The sequence below is a fragment of the Haplochromis burtoni genome, unplaced genomic scaffold, assembly GCF_018398535.1.
Source record: "Haplochromis burtoni strain Fernald_Lab_line unplaced genomic scaffold, NCSU_Asbu1 Contig_163, whole genome shotgun sequence".
Classification (NCBI taxonomy): domain Eukaryota; kingdom Metazoa; phylum Chordata; class Actinopteri; order Cichliformes; family Cichlidae; genus Haplochromis; species Haplochromis burtoni.
Window position 1 is genome coordinate 66,532 of NW_024582524.1, and position 13,307 is coordinate 79,838.

A 13,307-nucleotide genomic window follows, 5' to 3' on the forward strand; every position below is an offset into this window, starting at 1 on the left:
GTGTGTGTGTGTGTGTGTGTGTGTGTGTGTGTGCATGCGTCTCTGTTTAAGCGCGGGGCTCCAGTTTGTGTGAAAGTTCAAAAAGCGTCTGCTGATTGTCGATAATGTGCAGGTAGTGAACGCTCGCCCTCACCTCCGCACTGTCGACCCCAATTACCTCGTTGCCTAAAAGACAAACGCACACACATCAGTGGATTCAACACAACATACACACACAGTTACTACAAACACACTGTATTACAGCCTTGGAAAGAAATAAAAGACTGTCTGGAAATGGTTGCTTGGAAACTGGAAGAAACTGACTCAGGTAAAAATGCAGTACACTAACTGAGCTGCAGTTGGCGACAGATTCTTCTCAAGGATTTGAAAACAGCATAAACATCAGCTTCCAGAAGAAAAAACAATTATCTTTTAATATTTATATTTACTTTTTGATGTCATGGCATTATAGATAGACACAAACTTCTAATGTGTAGTACATACATATATGTGACAGCTCCTTTATGGATTATAAACTACTGGAAGTATATGATTTGTTTACACTGTGAAAAATATATACCATATACTTAATAAGTACCTAAACTTCAGCAACCTGCATGTTTGATATGTTTTACATTGGATGTCCTTCCTAACTACACTATAGAGTGATCAGAAGCGCGACTTTGAACCTAAAGATTCAGTTCAGTAAAAAAATGACATAACCCACCTGACTGGTCACTTTGGCAGTGGCGAATCATTCTCACCGTGTCTGCAATCATATGCTGTTGGTTTAAGAGAACACATGTTGCATTAGGGTGACATTAAACTGGAAAGATCACATTTGTTCTGGTGGACTGTAAACATCAAGAGCTTTTCTTTTGTCCTAACCATCCATCTTTTTACAAACCAAACACATTTCAACAGGCCAGCGTTTTACTATTGGTGATGGTGGATTCACCACTCAGCATGTACTTTGGAAATACAAAGCGTCTACTTTCATCAGTCAACTTGACAACAAATAGTAGATGGTGCCTTCATCAGATGTATGATGTATTCACCACAGATGCAACTTGGTATTGTTATAATATATTGCAGAATACTGACAAAACAAAAACTACAGAGCACAACAGTCCCTGCTTTTTTAAGGACCCTGAGCACAAACATGAATTTCCCATTTGTTTTCTCCACTGACATTTCAGAAAAAGCTCTTAGTAAGTCTGCTTTGGATGATTACAACATTATAGCTCATAATCAAAACCCCCATGAAAAATATAAATGTGATTTTTACTTCCAAAATCTCACTGTTGCACTTTTTCATTGTCACAATACAAATATCCAAGTATCGTGACCTTGTTATCACCTACACTGCAAAGCTTAAGTCTGCAGAATAAATCTAGAGAAGCTGAAAGGAAAAAATACTTAAATGTCACATGGAAATGGTTTGAGGCACTGAAAGACATTAAAGAAATGACTCAAACTCACCAACTTCTCAAAGTTGACCAAGTTGTCATGGAAGGTCTTATTTCCCTCGTGGATAAAAGTGATATCTAAAAGCAGGAGACGGGCTTATTAGGGATTCATTCAGTGTTTCTGTGTGTGTGTGCGCACGTGTGTGTAGGATTTAGAGTAGATACCTTTTAAGAGAAGAGGCATGAAAGGGATCTTAGGAGGTTTCATCCTCTTGAAGGCTTCTCTGTAGGCTTTGTGGTTTAGAGATGGATCCTGGAAAAAGAGATGGAGGAAAACAGAAAGCAGAGTAAAGAAAAGGAGGAAGCATTTAAAGGAATAGCACATTTTCATCTCAGCGTGTTTCTCTATCTCTGTCCACCAGGTCTCACCGTGATGAGTTCCAGCTCTGAGAAGAGCTTCTTGAACTTCCCCGGACATTTCTGAAAGGGAAAGCGTTTGCTCAGAGCTGGACTTGAAAATAGGCATCGTAATGAACAGACTCAGTTCTGTTAAGACTTACCTCCCACGTTTGGTTGAGTCGACTGACAGCAGCTGTGTTAAGACCCATGATGATGGCAAATGCAGAGTTCAGATTTCTCTGGGCTTTACAGCTGTGTGCAACACAGGCAGAAGCAGAAAAATGTTATTTAAAAAAGGAGATAAAACATACTCTTCATTTTGTTTACATGACCACGTGTGTGTTCTGTTCTTACTGAGCTGCAATCTTGATAAACTTCTTGAGAAGCTGTACTCGCTTGTTGAGCGACACACACATGAGCACCTCGGACATGACCCACTGCTGGACCTCGTTACAGCGCTGCAGCAGGACTGAGAGCGCCGCCGTGTGGCCAGTGCCAGGAGCGCGGCTGAGAGTGTAGTACACCAGCTCCTGCTGCATGTTGACGGAAAGAAAGAGTGTGAGTGAAAAACATCAAGAATCACACATCCTTGGGTGTGTTCTCCCTCTATAAACGAGGCTACCTCGCCATTGCTTGTTTCACGCTAATCTTGCTATTGCTTAATTTTTTTGAATTTAAAATCAAAAACTGAAACAAAAACAATTCTCGTATACGATATAAAACCAGGAAAGAAAAAGAAAGTGCTCAAATGTACTCTAGTACCAAATGGGAAAGCACGCCAAGATGGAGCCTGTGTCTCTTCATCTGTGCTATGTTTAAAGTTTTTACAAGAACAACACATCTAAAAAGCCACTCAGCTGCTGGCTGAGCTGTGCTCATCATCCAGGAAGTCTCGCTGAGCATTTGCTTATACTCTGATGTGTAAACTTCAGCAGCATCTGTCGTCAATATGAATTTATTTAAAACTCTGTGCATAAACCACATACACCACATACATGTGGCAGAATTGACAATAAAGTTGACTTTGACTTTGACTTTGATTCATCTGTATGAGTGGATACCTCGTGAATGGATTTGAAGAGACTCCAATCCAGGTGTGTGAGGGCAGCTGCCACATCCCAGGTGTTGATGCCCAGGAGTCGAACTGGCCTCCTGCTTAGCTCAGCACTGTCTGTTAAAGGAGGCTGCACATACAAACCCGTAGAGAAATTTAAATTATTGCACAAAAAGACAAGGCATGCTCAAATAAAATCCTATCAGGAGCATTAGTCAATTTGCATCTGCATCAGTGTGTATGTGGCATTATGGCCACATCTGTTCTGGGACCTTTTCATTTATCAGCTGTTATAAACGCCGATAACGATAGTGCTGCAGATAGCTAATATCGCCCCACCAACAAATCAGCCAGGCTCTAGCCGCTAAGACATTCAGACATAGATCTCACTCTGTGATGATGATGCCTCTTTACAAAGGTGCCCTGAAACGGCACTTTCCAGTCCAGCTGTCACTGTCGGGCAACCACACAATAATTGTGGCTCACACGTTTTCCTCTCCTACTGAGTCAGAGTTAATAACAATCACCAGGCCTGAGCCTCTCCAGTTTGCTGCTGCATGACTCATTGCAACACTGAAAATATGTCTGCTGGGGAAGTGAAATACTCATTTTCATGCCTGATTTGCCAAGAAATTGATACAGAGGCTAAATAACTAACTTTGTTTGCTGTGTTTTGCTTTGGACCTGCAAGCTGCAACTTCAGCTTCTTTTAAAGACTGAATGTTACAGAAAGACAAAAAAATGCAGCCATTTACATACCAAGATCTCAGTAAGATCCCTGCGACAGGCCACAAGCTTTCCTTGTGGGGTCAGAGACTCAGAGTACACACAGTCACTGGGCTGTAACACCCTCCGCTCTTCAGAGACAAACACAGACAGAAGGAGAGAGATGAACGAGAGCCAAGAAAATGGATCAGTGATTCCCAGCTAGGAGGACTTGTACAGCTATTTTTGAGGAGCAGGTCAGGCAGCAGGAGTAAATCCCTCATATTGCTTATATTAGAAAACTATCTTGACTATATGTTCTACTTGAATTGTGCTTGAATCGCATTTACCTCCAGTGTGCGACACCACGGCGAGCACCATGTCCTCCTCTGCTCTGTCCATCTTCAGAGCCACAATCCGCAGAAGCTCACGGGCCTCCAGCGAGGGATGCGTGTGGACACTCAGGTAGGAGTCGGCACTCACGTACACGCAGCAAATAACTGAAAAACACGCAAACATGGCAAGAGTAAATGTCTGATATAAATGAATGCTGAAATGCTGGAGAAAGAAAACTTCAGTTCGTTTTTGCCAAAAATATAGTTGAAAACACAATTTAAGCAATTTGCATGTGCAAACTAAAATTACACTCCACAACTGTAATTATGCATAACTGTGTAGAGTTTGGGGCAGTGATTGTGTATGTCTGTGTCTGTTACTCACCCTCTCTGGTATCGGTCTGTGGACTGCGGAGCTGCAAACAGTTTTCCTTCAGACTCATATGCTGATACGTTTGTTTGCTCTGCGAGAAGAGCGGCGGACAAATGGAGATTTGAAATGCTTTATCTAGTCTGTGCTGGATGTTATTAGGCACTGATAGCACCTATATTATCTCCATCAGCACCTACACTGCTTAAAGAAAATCTAAAAATTTTGTTTCTGTGTTATTTAACAATGCAAAAATACAGATCCTCCATCTGTTTTAGCTTGTTGTGGATAAGTCAGTAAGTACAGTGGCCAATGTGACATATGTGACAGATTCTCTCTCATATCCATTTGTGTGTTATACCTTTTGGTTTGGAGGGCAGTCATCCACCGTGCTACAAGAAACAAAGAAACTAGTGAAGGAGTGAAGGAGGTTATGGGTAGTCAAAATAAGGCAGACAGATGAGTTTACACATCATCACACGCTTCTTTAATGTCTCTTACTGCCTGCGACGCAGAAGTTTCTGAAACTCCTTCAGGTCTTTCTCCAATGTGGGGAACTCGTACAGATCTTCTAAAACACACCTGTACAGAGTCTGACAGACAGAGAAAGGAAATGTTATTAAAATCCATGATCACATGATTCATGCTAAATACTTCTTGACTAATGGTAAAGGTTGTCTGAGCCAGAAAAAAAAAAGAATGTGTCCTCACTCTATTGCACAGCAGGCATAAGAGCCAATCACAGCTTTTAGTGTGAGGAACATTTTATAAACACATGTATACAAAGACTGACCTCAATGCAACATAACAACCAGCATCACTCTGCGCTGACTGTGTAATAAACAGCTGTGTATGTGCCATAGTTATCTGAACTTAGCGGTACGTCAGAACACACTGATAAAATATCTTATAGATATATAACCATATATATTTTTGACCACTGATTTATTTCTGTTACTACTTTATGTTTGTGTTATAAAAAATAGATTAAAAAATAAAGTTATGAATCTGTGAGCAGTGAGGATTATTATTAACTATTATTATTATTATAATTGTTGTTGTCATTATTATTATTATTATTATTATCATTTGGTGTGTGTCGTCTGCACTGCCACTGTTCTCTGTCCACATTTGTATGTAGCTGTTTTCTGTGTTACACGGAACTTCAGGCCTGGTGGGTGTGGCCCTGCTTGAGGACTGGCCACACCTGAAGTCCTTGCCACACACCTGCTGATGATCTGGGCTCGTCGGGGGAGTTATTTAGGAGAGCGATGGAGCTTCCACCGGCGTGGGATTATTGCGTTAGACTTCACGTCAGTCTTGTAGTTTAGTTGGAAAGTCAGTGAGTGTATTCCTGCTTGGATTAAGTGTTTTAACGGCTGCCTCTATTGTTTTCCTCAGGAGGAGTGTGGGACGAGAGACAGCAGTGAGCACGGGGAGTGCAGAGACACAGGAGCAGAGAGCACTAAACTGGGACTTTTCGGGAAGAAGACACAACACAGGAGTAAAGGGAGAGCACAGGGATTTATTGCTTTTTTGCACTGTAAATAAACGCACCGCTTGCAGTGAAGAGTCCTGCGTTCTGGGTCCTCCTTTCCCCACATCCTGGCAAACCGTGACAGAATCCCCATAACCAAAGTTAACTTAATCAGATTGTCTTGATTCATTTAGCCAAACCCCAAACTGCTTTATTTGTAATTGTTTTATCAAAATACATGCTGTCTAATAAATATGGAAGCATCAGTTCAACATTTTACATTTATCTGTTACTTAATGTTGTACTTTTAAACCCAGATACTAAAAGAAAAAGAAAATCTATAACGCATTCTGTGTCTGATACCTCAGCCTGCATTATCTGCTAATATTAATATCCATTACATATGTTTTTTCACCTCTTCTAAATAACTTAGCTCTTTATAACACATTTGTCTGGATGCACATCAGAGCTAAAAATATCAATTGTATAAATATCAATTTTACTTTGACTACGTTGCCACACCAAAATCTTTGAATACTGGTGTTTTAGGTCTCATTGCCACATGTGTATAAAAATCAAAACCCTAACCAGGCAACCTGCCTTTACAAATATTTGTTTAAAAAAAATGTTTCGCTCTAAAGAGCTCAATGAATTTGAGCAGAGTACTGTGATAGGATGTCACTGTCATAACAGGTCAGCTCATGAAATTCCCTCTCTCCTAGATACTCCACAATCAGCTCTAAGTGGTATTATAACAAACTGGAGGTGATTGGGAACGACAGCAACTCAATTACAGAACGGGGTCACCGAGTTCTGAAGCGCATAGTGTGTAAAAATTGCCAACGCTCTGCTGACTCAGTAACTGCAGAGCTCTAAATCTCCTCTGGTGTTAACATCAACAAAAAAATTGTGCACCGGGAGCTTCATGGCATGGGTTTCCATAGTTGAACTGTAGGTGTAATGTGTAGGTGGAGCAGCACAGACACCAATGCTGGGAATAGACTGCTACATTCCTAAACACATACATTCTGTTTAAATCCTTTAGTTCCAGTGTGATAGTTCCTCCATCACCAAGTGCAGTACTTAAACCTATGCCTGGACATGTCACAGAATAAGTGACGCGACTGAATTAGCTCTCAGAACTTGCACGGATCCACACAAACGCACACGCATCTCCAGACGCCTCCTTATCGTTGTCATTGACCCACTGTAGCCTCCGGTCCCTATTCCCCTCTCGTTCCTCTGTTACTAGGCAACTATCACCTGGGTTACACACTCCATTTGAGATTATACCAATGCCAACCCTACCACTTTGGTTTCCATGGCAACCCGGCACCGAGCAACGGAGCCGTCAGGTTACGGAGGGACAAGTGATGTGCGGGTATATGTGTGTGCGTGTGGGTGTACACGTTTGATTGTGTTGTGTGTGTTTGTTTGTTTCCACTTCGGTGTCAGAGACATCCCGAGTCGATGCAGCGAACCATGTGAAAATAACAAGAACGCAGACAGACACAAGCAGCGTTTGTGAAGAAAAATGTGAGTTATGGGAGGTTATGTGACACTTAGGATTCTGTGTGTGCTTTCAATCACTACCATGCCCATACGTGATACAAATTGAAGAAGCTTCCAGATTATAATGTGGAATAAAGCATCATAATTGTATAATAATTGTCACTGTTATTTTGGATTCTTCTGTGAAGTCATACAAAACACATCTCACGATACATTCAGAAACTCCTGCATTTTATTATTTGCCAGAAGGACGAGATGAATCTAGTAAAGAAGGATTTGCTTGTGGGAGAAGGCAGGAACGCCGATCAGTTTGTCATCACATGCAGCAAGCGCACACATGTGCACAAACACACATACACAAAGCTCCTTATCCTTTCTAAAAAGCACTTGATGTCCAGTCATGCAGAACTTAAGGAAGGACAACTTAATTTAGAAGACAGGGAGACAAATGAAGATGAATGAGCCTTTTGATGTTCTTCAGCAATACATTTAAGAGAAGACAAGACTGGATCAAACTCAACACGTCTTTAAAACTATATAATCAGAAATAGTGAAGAAGGCCATACCTTCATGAAGCTCCTGACGTGCTCCTCTTCCTTTAGGAAATCCTTATAGAGTCTGCTCCAGTGGGAAACAAGCTGCAGTACTTTACGTTTCCTGAAGAGGGCATCTTTGCCCTCCTCCTGGCCCCTGCAGCGTGCGCTGCTATAGGTGACTGTGGTCAAGGAACAACAAAGGGGAATATGGAGTCTGAAATATGTGTGTTAATATGACTGTGTTTGAAGCAATGCATGGTTTTCCTTGTAAGGATATTGTCCCAGCAGGGCCTGACAGAGGTCATGAGTGGACATGAACACCAGATACGTTAACAGGAAATCATCCAGCAGCATTTCTGAAAAACAGAAAAAAACATTGTTAAAAATCTAAAATCTTCACTTGAAAAGTGATCCGAGATATGTTTTCTCCTTATCTGTGGGATTAAGATGTGGAAAGCCAAAACAAAGTATCTTATATTCTTCTATCTTTCAATTAACTTCTGATTTCCCCAGATGAGCAGCAGAAGTTAGTTTCACTTTAAAAATCAATTACAGCTTTTTAAGATACAAAAGAGAGGTCGAACGATAAATCTTCAAGCTTGAGCTCAATGCCCTATTTTCTTCTTTTACTTGCCCTTCAACTAGACTTAAAGCAGCAATAATCACATGTTACATGAAAAGTGTCTTTATAGTGAGGAATCCAAAGATAATTATAACCCATTTTCACAGTTCCCAGCAAGGCATTTTTAATAGTACACATTTATTAATAATAATAATAATGATAATGATACAGATGGATACATAGCAAACTACAACTCCAAACATTCACACTCTTCTCTTTCCCTTTACATGGAGATCTCCCCCTTCCTGAGCCTGGTTCTGCCAGAAGTTTCTTCTTCTTAAAAGGAAGTTTTTCTTTCCCACCTACACAAAGTGCTCGATCATAGTCAGCTGTTTGACTGCTTAGAGTTTTCTCGAGAATGCTGCAGTGTCTTTATCTTACAGTATAAACTGCCTTGAGACAACCATTTGCTGCATAATTAAACTTGGATTGACATTTAAATATTCTGGAGTTTAAAGTTACTTTCTTATGTCACCAATCACTCCCACACAGTCCTGACGAAGCAGATTATACTTTCTTTATAATTTTACCCAAAGCTGCTTTTTACTAAATATTGAGCTATTTTTCTTTGTCAAGAGAATTTTTGATGTCTCACCAGGTTTTTTGGGTCCCCGGGGGAAAATTTAAACAAACCTATGACAATGAGCAAGTCAGGCTTTTCTTCCTCTTGGCTCATTTTCCAAACAACTTCAAAAACAAAAAAAAACCTACTCAAATTTATCAGAGTGGAGCGAGCTAATGTGCAAGACAGAAGCCAAGAGTGTGTGTGAGACTCAGCAGGTGATCAATGGGTAAGAACCAAATATAAACAGCCCTCGTGGCAGATGGGTAATGAGCCATTGTTGGTGCTGTGAAGAAGTTGCTCTGTGTGTGTGTGTGTGTGTGTGTGTGTGTGTGTGTGTGTGTGTGGTGTCAACTCTTTCCCTGGGAAAATGTGTGACCCACATATGACTCTGTCAGGCAGAGAGCAAAGAAATCAATTATAGAAGACCGAGCATAGGCTGAAGCATTAATATTTTATCAACGGCCTTTGCTTTAAAAATAAAAACACAACTCTTGAGAAATATTTTAAGCAGGTCTGACAGTACTTATCACTTTTTCAGAACCCCGTTCACTCACTTTCCTCACACTTCCTATTCAATCTGAGGAAGTGGAGCCCTTTCTTGACCATTTATCAGTTCTTTTCCTGTTTCCCACCCTCTGTCTCTCCATCCTAAAGTATCCCCATCTACCCCCTCCTCCACTCCACACACCCCCATTTTTCATTTTCTCCTTCTTAGCGATTACATTTCCCCCTGCTACTTCTCTCCTCCTACATTCACCCTCTCCCAGCTCTCTGTGATGATAAATACCCATTTTCATCTTCAACATATGCCCTCTGCGTTTACCCGCTGGCACACACAAAGTCAAACACATGCGCTCAGACACACACATAACACCCTGATGAATAACTCACTGAGTTCTGACCTTGGGCATTTTATCTCTTGTGAGAGAGAAAGGGGTGGAAACAAGAAGAGAGAGAAACTGTGTGTGTGCTGAACTAATCACACTAATCTGCTGCTGTGTTTTTGTTGCATCTGTGTTCTCTTTGTGCGTGCACGGTGCACGGTGAGGGGTGTTTGGGGTAATCGCTGCGGAAGCGTGTTTGAGCCTGTTCAACATGCTGCACCGTTAAGCCACCTAAAACGGCATACTGATGCATTCACTCACACACACACGCATACACACACATACACATATGTGCTTATTCAGGAAACACCAACCATAATGCAAAGGTAGACATAGACACACACACAGATGGGGAGAAGATGAAGATAAATTTTGCATTCCCACTTCCTCCTTTCCCTGTGCTGTCATAAAAAAAGGAAGTGTTTTCTCATTTTCACTAAATAAATATCAGACAGAGCTCCTCCACAAAGACCATCTCAGTCCTCTCTTGCTCTCCTTCTCTCTCTCCCACATTTATCTCTCCGTCTTTCTTCGTTTGCTTCCTGCAATTCAGTGAGATGGCTCCCTGTGGACTGTTGGGAACTGGTGGTGCTGAGGGGGCTGATGCATAAAGGAGCCTTGTCTAGAATAGATGCTAACAGACAAGTGCAGGGTTTTATAAAATGAATGCCGGGACCCAGACCTCCCTCTGTGATTAAAGCATTATTATAGTGGACCTGGGATCTGTGATGGCTCTGAAATGTAATTAGAAGGAAAGAAGTCAAGACCCATTGATATTTAAGAATGCCAATTTTTCACCACGATTTTAGTGCTTTCTAAATTCAAATATGATAAAAGATTAACTAATTACATCAAGGATTGCTATGATTTCCTGAGTAAAAGATTACTGCGCTATAAAACAATCCATAATGTAATAAGCTAGACTTAAGGTTTGTGTAAATGTGACATGACAGTTAACACTGAAATCGTTTGCGGCACAACTGCCTAAAGCACCCCGTGGCAATCATTTCACAAACCCATTAGAGCATTTAACCTCCTGAATGCTCCTCATATTTGTGGCCACTGACATGGCTGAATGAATGCACATACACGCACACCTGGATATGGTTTGAGGGCTGACTCATGCAGCCACACACAGGCTCAAACACAGCAGGGAAATGCTCATACCTCACAGGTCTGACCCAACTTCGGGGAAATTAAAAGAGACAGAGAGATCGGGGCTGGGTTGTGTTGTAACTTGCTACAGCTGGGAAACAAAGTCCTTGGCAAGTGGTGTGGGGCCTCATTTAACACAAGATACTAAGACTTACAATTAAACTCTACACATTTATGCCATGATGTAGATGGTTCTTCACAAACACATGCCTCTGACTACAGCTTCAAGGACAATCAAATGTGTGTTTGTGTGTTTACATGTCTCCAAACTCACCGCTCTCCTTGTTCTCTGGTGCCCCTCTTTGGTCATCCAATCGTAGATCACTTAGCAGATGCTCCAAAATCTTAAGCGGCGTTCCGGACACCACCACATACCTGTAAGATGAAGAGTTGCAGTAATCTTCCTCACTATAGCAAGAGGACCAAGTACCACTTGTGTTCCTACACCCTGCCACCCTGCCTTCGTCCATATTCTCCTCCGCGTCGTCGTCATCAATGTAGCGAAAATGGGGAACATTAAATGCAAACATCTCTGACTTGCTTCCATCATCATCATGACTGCTATCCTCCTCTTCATCGTCATCGTCTTCATCACTATCTTCATCTAAATCCTCCTCTGCCTCTGCAAGCGTGACTAGCTCAGAGGTCATCTTCATATCTAAACTGTTCCCAGTTCAGCCCTGTAAGGGTCGCTCATTCTGGATGCAAACTGCTCTGCTGCCTGCTCCTGTCAGCCGAGAGCTCCAGAGATTGAAACCCTCTCTCTGACAGCTCCTACAGTAACTCTGACAGAGAACCAACGTCTACGGAAAACACTGAAAACTGCTTACACACACATACACATACACCCACTTAACCTGCCTGTCACTGACACTCCCTGCATTGTGCCTTAGGTCAAAGACTGTGGTATGCTGTGTTATGTGTATTCAATTCAAAGAAATCAACTTCGAAGAACTGCACTTGGAAAGGAACACAGATGTGTAATTATACGTACAGCATAAGATCCTAAAACACACTGATATATGGAAGGAAGTAAACCAGTCTTATGTGATCTATTTTCCTCTTCCAGCTGAAAACAAAAAGCCATTCTCTCCTTCCTGCACTCTGCCAGAAGCCAAAGCATACATTATCCTAGACAAACACACACACGCCCACACAATTTTGACAGCCCTACTGATATTCTGCTTGCATATGCAAAAGTGTGTGTCTGCAACTTGATATCCCAAAGAAAAAAAACTAAAAACCCAAAAGAGACAGGAGGACTATGATTATGTTTTCATTGCCATTGTTAGTGTGGAGGGCCCTCATTATGCAGGAGGAGGGACCAACCTCTTGTCGCAATCCTCCTCTCTGGACCCGCCCCCGGACGATGTTGGTGAGGGCCTGTCCGATGGCGATGTCACTGATGATGTCACTCTCCGCAACACCAATACGTCCCGACCTCTCTCCTTTAGACAAACCCTTCCTACCGCCTCCTAAAAGAGAAAATGTTTGAAAAATATAACATAGTCAGGCAAGGACAAAACCGCTGGAAGACGATTAAAGGAGTAGATGCAAGATTTCAAACAGAACAGAACAATACGACGCATCCCATGTGACTTTCTTACGTACTCTGTAGTGGATTTGAACACTCTTTGTGGTTTTTGCCAACTTTGTTTATTTCCCATCTGCTTTTACCAAACATTTAATCAAATCAACTGCCTCCTTTAGCTTATAACTGTGGTCTCTACGTGGTGTTCAATAAATAATATAAAATTAAAGCGAAGGATGCATTTAAAACAGTAATTATATAAAATATATATAAGCATGCAATTCTAGTTTTTGTAAACCTCTCAGATATTGCCCTTATTATGTGTTTTTCCAACACATAAGCAAACTCACACCTCAGTTTTAATCCACACTTTTAGACACTGCCTGTGTTGGCAGCTTCAAAGGGAAGGATTGCATTTCCTCTGCCTTTGGAAAGATTTCAAGAATTATATTACAATGAGGACATCTATGAATGTCAGCTTTAAATGATCTCCGGCTCCATAAATGTGCAGCAACTTGATCCATGACTCTGATACACGCACACAAACACACAGACACACGCTCCTGCTATGATGGTGCAGTGTAACAGTAACAGAGGTCCAGGTGAACGAAGGAGCACAATAAGAAAGAGCCTGAGGAGAAGAGAGAAAAGCAGAGGAGAGAGAGAGAGATCAAAGGAGCAGGAGAGCAGAGATGGATAAAGAAGCGACGTCTCTCCTCCAGATGCTCGCTGCAGTCTCTGTCCCAGCCAGAAGGACTGAGCAGCAGTCACAAC

At 41.6% G+C, this 13,307-nt stretch overlaps 1 protein-coding gene across 1 annotated transcript in view; it reads right to left on the minus strand.

The window, feature by feature from the left end:
• rapgef5a (Rap guanine nucleotide exchange factor (GEF) 5a) overlaps nt 1-13,307 on the minus strand; it is a 45,512-nt gene continuing 32,205 nt past the window's right edge. The window contains exons 10-26 of the mRNA XM_005932901.2: nt 12,332-12,477; nt 11,277-11,377; nt 8,054-8,132; nt 7,807-7,951; nt 4,753-4,844; nt 4,613-4,643; nt 4,267-4,345; nt 3,897-4,046; nt 3,601-3,698; nt 2,849-2,971; nt 2,142-2,320; nt 1,949-2,039; nt 1,818-1,868; nt 1,614-1,701; nt 1,462-1,526; nt 707-761; nt 1-165 (exon numbers count right to left, since the gene is read on the minus strand). Coding sequence (XP_005932963.1) covers nt 47-165; nt 707-761; nt 1,462-1,526; nt 1,614-1,701; nt 1,818-1,868; nt 1,949-2,039; nt 2,142-2,320; nt 2,849-2,971; nt 3,601-3,698; nt 3,897-4,046; nt 4,267-4,345; nt 4,613-4,643; nt 4,753-4,844; nt 7,807-7,951; nt 8,054-8,132; nt 11,277-11,377; nt 12,332-12,477 — 1,692 coding nt within the window. The 3' untranslated portion in view covers nt 1-46. The remainder of the gene's footprint in view (nt 166-706; nt 762-1,461; nt 1,527-1,613; nt 1,702-1,817; nt 1,869-1,948; nt 2,040-2,141; nt 2,321-2,848; nt 2,972-3,600; nt 3,699-3,896; nt 4,047-4,266; nt 4,346-4,612; nt 4,644-4,752; nt 4,845-7,806; nt 7,952-8,053; nt 8,133-11,276; nt 11,378-12,331; nt 12,478-13,307) is intronic.